This window comes from Astatotilapia calliptera, chromosome 22, assembly GCF_964374335.1.
Source record: "Astatotilapia calliptera chromosome 22, fAstCal68.1, whole genome shotgun sequence".
Classification (NCBI taxonomy): Eukaryota; Metazoa; Chordata; class Actinopteri; order Cichliformes; family Cichlidae; genus Astatotilapia; species Astatotilapia calliptera.
Window position 1 is genome coordinate 10,408,621 of NC_137442.1, and position 6,000 is coordinate 10,414,620.

General features: G+C 40.9%; 1 protein-coding gene across 1 annotated transcript; it reads left to right on the forward strand.

Annotated features, from left to right (window-relative positions):
* The first annotated feature begins 2,132 nt into the window (after nucleotides 1–2,132).
* Nucleotides 2,133–5,163, forward strand: cldn35 (claudin 35). The gene has a single exon (XM_080295886.1). The coding sequence runs from the start codon at nucleotides 3,689–3,691 to the stop codon at nucleotides 4,376–4,378; it is 690 nt and encodes a 229-aa protein (XP_080152012.1). The 5' UTR covers nucleotides 2,133–3,688; the 3' UTR covers nucleotides 4,379–5,163.
* The last annotated feature ends 837 nt before the right edge of the window (nucleotides 5,164–6,000 follow it).

Below are 6,000 nucleotides of genomic sequence, written 5' to 3' on the forward strand. Positions count from 1 at the left end.
TTTTTTTTAAACTATAAAACCTTTAACTACAAACTTAACTATATTTTATATTCATTATACATGATGCAAGCATTATGACTTTTTTGTTGTTGTGATGACCATGCCTATAGCTCATGAAAATCAGAAAGCCAGTTTAAATTTAAAGAACAAACTATTCACATAAATGTTTGTCTTGGTATGCAGACCTTGGTAAATACCTGCAAACACAATCAGAGGGAAGACTGCTTATTTGATGGTTGTTTAGATGTCTATCATTGATGTTCTCTAATAGGAGGATAAGCCACAGGTCTTGCTGAAAAGGCTGGCTGTATGGAGGTGTGTAAATAATAAAGTTGGCTGAAGGGGAAAAAGTATGAGGGAGACAAAGAGCATGGCCACAGACTTGAGAGGACTGTCAGGAAAAGTTGACTCAAGAACATCACAAGGAGTGAATGGAGGCTGGTGTCAGTGTATATAGACGTCTTCATAACAGGCGGTATAGCTGTTGCTTTACTACTGCTGTCAAACCACCCTGAACCAGAGACTTTAGAAGTGTCTTATGGTAAGTGGAAAAAGAAGTGGACTACTGCTCTGTGGTCCTCTTTTCAGATAAAAGTACGTTTTGAACTACATTTGGAAATCAAGTCCTTTTCAAATAATAATGGATTGCATTTATATAGCGCTTTTCAAGACCCTCAAAGTGCTTTACAGTTCCACTATTCATTCACTCTCACATTCACACACTGGTGGAGGCAAGCTACAGTTGTAGGCACAGCTGCCCTGGGGCAGACTGACAGAAGCGAGGCTGCCATATCGCACCATGGGCTTCTCTGGCCAACACCAGAAGGCAGTAGGTGAAGTGTCTTGCCCAAGGACACAACAACCAAGACTGTCCGAGCCGGGGCTCGAACTGACAACCTTCCGATTACAAGACAAACTGCCAACTCTTGAGCCACGATCGCCCACGCTTTTCTGGAGGAAAAGTGGAGAGTGTGGTCTGTGTATCAAGTGCTGGTGGGTTTTGATGGTTGATTGGTCCACTGTGTTTTATCAAAAAGTCAATGCAGTTGTCTACCAGGAGATTTTATAGCACTTTATGCTTCCACCTGTTGTCAAGCTTTATGGGAATGCTGATTTCCTTTTCCAGCAGGACCTAGCACTGCCCACAGTGACAACTATTATAAATCTCAAGTTATGGCAGCTATCAAATCAACCTTCAACAACACCTTAGCAGGCTTAAAAGGCATGCAATGAATAAAGACTATATCAGTGTTTCCCTTTTTGAAGAAAATTGTTGAAAGAATTAAACTTTTTCATGATATTCAGATTTTTTTTTTAAGATGCATTACTATATACTGAAAAAACAACAACACAACATTTACTAAGAAGGAACTGGTCAAATAACCAGGTGGCTGCCTGTTATATTTGTGCACCTCAGGTAAAGAGGTCAGCAGTCAGCAAATGCAACCTGTAACGCAAGCAATCAACCTGGGATAGTGAATTGGTTGCTTATAAAGTCCCAAGCTAGGACTTGAAGCATTCCACCATTAAACCATATTTTCAAAATTTAAGCTCTAAAGTATTTGTCTTTCCCATGTGTATTTAAGATTTAAGTTTAGAGTAATTTCACTGCTGCCTGCTCCCTTAAAGGAAAACTCAAACACACACATCTGTCTGTTTATCTGTTCACTGTGACTCGCCATTAGCGGTATGTGCCACCTTCCTCTGCCCCCCCTTTGTGTATCATCTGTCTCCGCTGCATTTCCTGTGTCCCGGCTGGTTGTCATGACCACTGTTACCAAGGCGAGCGGAGGCTACAGAAGAAAGGAAACCTGAACCACAGATCTTGATGCCACGATATTTAATTCATCAGCACAACACACCACTAAGGCCAAATGCAGAGGGAATAAGGATTCTTTCTTGGGTGGAAAATATGTTGAAATGAAAACAAAGACCTGCTGTCAGATCCTTCTGTTACACTGCCCCCAGCTATTTATGTGCCAAACAATTCACCATAATAACTGCAGTTGGTATTTCAGCTTGTTAATGTTTCAGTAGTCTGTGTCTAACTGAAAAACATGAAAGTGTTTAGTAAGAAATTGCAGTTAAGTGAATTTGAAAATAAACCCCAAACAAATTGTGATCTCTTATTTATTTATTTATTTTTTGTGTAGCCTCACAACATTTTATCCACAGTCAAAAAAATAAAACCATGAAAAGCTGCTTCGCCCTTTCGCTGCAGACAAAAAGAGGCAAGTGAAAGCTATTTTTGTGTTGTCTTCTTTAAAATTCACGTAATTACGTGTGGTATGGAGCAATAGAGTTTGTAATCCCCATTGTAGGAGCCCACTCCATGTTGTCTTTGTGTTAGCTGATCCACCTACAGACACCGCTCCATCCTGAGTTTGCCCATGCCTCCCTCCCTTTTGTTGTCTCACCCTCTTTCGCCCTCTCCCTCCCACTCGCCTGTTTTATTGTGTTTTTTTTTTTTTTTTTGTGGGGTTCAGTGGTGCTTTCCACAGGTTGGATATCAGAGGGGATGAAGGTAAGGGGGAGGGATCTTATGCTCTACTTACCCAGAAGTCTGACTTTGCAGGCCTGATTTCTTATTTATACCCTTGTTAGATCTGGACTGACCCATCTGGGCTGCACTGCTACTAAAGGAAGTGGCTGAGGGAGGGTGAAGCTGTGCAGCAGCTGAAGCCTGAAGTGGCCTCATCAAGGCTTGGACCCCAGCGCCATATATTGTCAGCTAAGAGACACTTCAGCTGGCAACAGCAGCGGTGTCTGAAGATAAATTCTGCAGGTTGTTTTCTACAGGAAAGCTGTTCTTTCAGAGGACGAAGACTACAAAAACCCGTTGCTTTGAGGCTTAATGTGGATTTGGGATTCTTTGGAGGAAAAAGGAGGCTGGAGTACCCTCTTTAGGTTGATCACGGTTCATATTTTGTCCATCCTTCTGGAAGCATAAGGAGTAGAAACTGGCTTTCGATGACCAGGAGGTAAAAAGCTACGCTGTTTTATTCTGTGTAATTGAGAGTCACTATATTCAACCTCCTGTGAAAGGATACACTCATAGCATCATCAGTAGCCTCGGATCCAGGTATCAGGTTATATCAGTCTGATCCATCTAGGTAAGGCTACACCAAAACCAAGAGTGACACTGAAGTAAACAACAGCTCAGGAGTCCTGAGTTCAAGGAAAAAAGAAGCACTTCCACTGAAAAGAAAAGAAAAACTCCTGGCAGAGATCTCTCTTCCACCGGTCCTGCATTATAAAGCCTGATTGATCCCACATCTGCAGGCTGCCACAGGTGGCTGCACAGGTATTGGCTACTCAATAATGCACCGACTCAAACTTGAAAAGGAGGAGAAAGTGCGCGAGCCTCTGATCCCCTGAAAAGCTGGGTGTCTGTTGAGGGAAAGCAAGCGATTACTTCTGGATAACGCAGCGCACTGAGACGCGTGGAAGTGGAAACTGTGAGCAGATGTTGAGAAGGAAAAGAAAAAGAGAAGAACATGACTTTGACAAAGTGACATTAGGGCAAAGACCATAAGACGCTTGGCCAAACAACAAAAGGAAAAGAGAAGAACACTTAAATAAAAAACAACTTGGAAGACTGATAATAAGGAAAAGATCTTGTCAAAGAAGCTAAAGACAGAGAACAAATTAAACATTAAGAAATAGCTTCACATCCAGTTTTTTCATCATGGTGAACACCGGGATGCAGCTGATCAGCTTCACCTGTGCGGTGACCGGCTGGATCATGGCGATCGCTGTCACAGCCTTGCCTCAGTGGAAGGTCTCAGCCTTCATAGGCAGCAACATCCTGACCTCAGAGATCAAGTGGGAAGGGATCTGGATGAACTGCATCTACCAGACCACGGGTCACATGCAGTGTAAGACTTATGACTCCATGCTGGCTTTGCCTCCCGACATCCAGGCAGCCCGTGCTCTTATGTGTCTGGCCATCTTCATGGGCTGGCTCTCCTGCACCGTGTCCTGCTGCGGCATGAAGTGCACCACTTGTGCCGGGGACGATCGCCAGGCCAAGGCGGGTATAGCGCTCTCAGGTGGAGTTCTCTTCATTTTGACAGGCCTGTGCGTATTAATTCCAGTTTCCTGGACTGCCAATACAGTCATCCAGGATTTCTACAACCCCAACGTGCCTGTGATGTACAAAAGAGAGCTGGGCCAGGCTATTTATTTGGGCTGGGCGGCTGCGGTTATTCTCATGATCAGCGGAGCTGTGTTGAGCAGCACCTGCCCGCTCATGGAGAGGGGAGGCAGGTACCGGAGGGGCTACATAGGGCGGAGTTTTGCAAATTCACCTGCTACAGCACCAGATTTCCCAAAGCCTATCACTTCTAATAATTTACCACTGAAGGAGTATGTGTAGGAAAGGAAGAAGGACAGAAGAGCTGATACTCTTAAAAATGGTACAAAGATCATGAATTTTAAGGTATAAATTCAAACATATATTTATGAATACGTATTTTGTATATCTCTTTGTCATGTTTGTCTTCAGTACGTTGAGATTTGATGTTTTCTGTTCTCTGAGTCATAGCAGTGCCTGAAGAAAGCCTTTAGTCTTTGCTGTAACAGTATGACTTGATGATGGCTTTAATGATGGCTTGTGTTTTGAAGATTGCAGTGATTACTTAAGTCAGAAAATTGTGAAATTAAAAAAAAAAAATCTGGCAAAGTGTGCTTAAAGTATTTTGAAGTAGTTGCTTTTCTTTGTGTGTGCTGGACTTTTGTTCTATTTAGGGTCACTCTGTCGACATGCATATGACAAACCCAAAAAAAGTACAGACATTCTGTATTTAAGTAGAAGTACACCTACTAGTGTTGAAAAAAAAAAAACTCCTGTAAAAGTTGAAGCACCAATTAAACTTCTAAAAGTGAAAAAGTACCAGCTCTGAAATGTATTTAAAGTAAAAAGGTAAAAAAAGCTCCTTGAGGAATATTTCTACCAGCTATTCTTATGCAAAGCTGACTGAGCCTTAAATAACACAGTCTACCTCCGTTTTGTTTTGCAGCATGTTTCACAATACGAAAAACACACAATGCCGCATGTACAGACCCAATATCTGATTTAAAAACACGAGGACTTACATGCAAGCTTTACATTTCCAGTGTAGCAGACCCCACTGAGCATTCCTTACCTTTAACTCTAACCTCTTTTCTTCCTCTCGTGTCGTCTTTCTTACCTTTATCCATCTCTGAGCGAAATTAGCTTTCTTTCTTTTCTCTCCATCAAATACAGTAGCTGGACCTTTAGCTAGCAACACACTGTGCCACAAACTGGAGACACAAACGGTTGAGTGAGCTGAGCTGAGCTGATAGAAACTCTTAATTTAAAATTACCTGCTTGTTTTCTGTAGGGCTAGCTAGATGATGAAATACTGTGAAATAATAACTCCCGTCAGATCCGTTAATCCAAATTCAAAAATATATGTTTAAAAATGTAGTGAGTAAAAGTAAAAAGTTGTAAGAAAAGTACAGATGCCTCAAAGTTCTACTTAAGTACAGTAATGAAGTAAAAGAAAGTATCATGTTTTTGCTCAGCTTTAAATTAGACTACGTTTTAAGTTTCTAGGAGAATACTTTTTAATATGTGTAAGTTGTTAAGCCGTACCTCACTAAAACCACTAAATTAAGTGTTATATACTCATGGAAATGTACATGTATTAATTTGGTGATGCAGAAAATACATACCTGTACATTTTTTTCTTTTCTTTTTCTTTTTTCTTTTTTTCCTTTTTCTTTCTTTTCTTCTCTTTTTTTTCTCTCTTTCTGTGTATGTCTTAGTAATACATTTAAACTGATACTGAAGTAGGCGAAATCCTAATAAGAACAACACATATACTTGATTATAAATCCCTAAAACAGTCTTGTTAAAAAGGTTTGATAAATGATACACTTCTCCCATTTTAACTTAGCAGTACACAAGCTATGTTCTACAATAAATAAAGCTTTCTGTGAACTTGTAACACCCTATTTATTAAGTTACAAAAA

Coding starts and splice junctions, on each gene's coding strand:
- cldn35 (XM_080295886.1), top strand. CDS start 3,689: ATGGTGAACACCGGGATGCAGCTGATCAGCTTCACCTGTGCGGTGACC.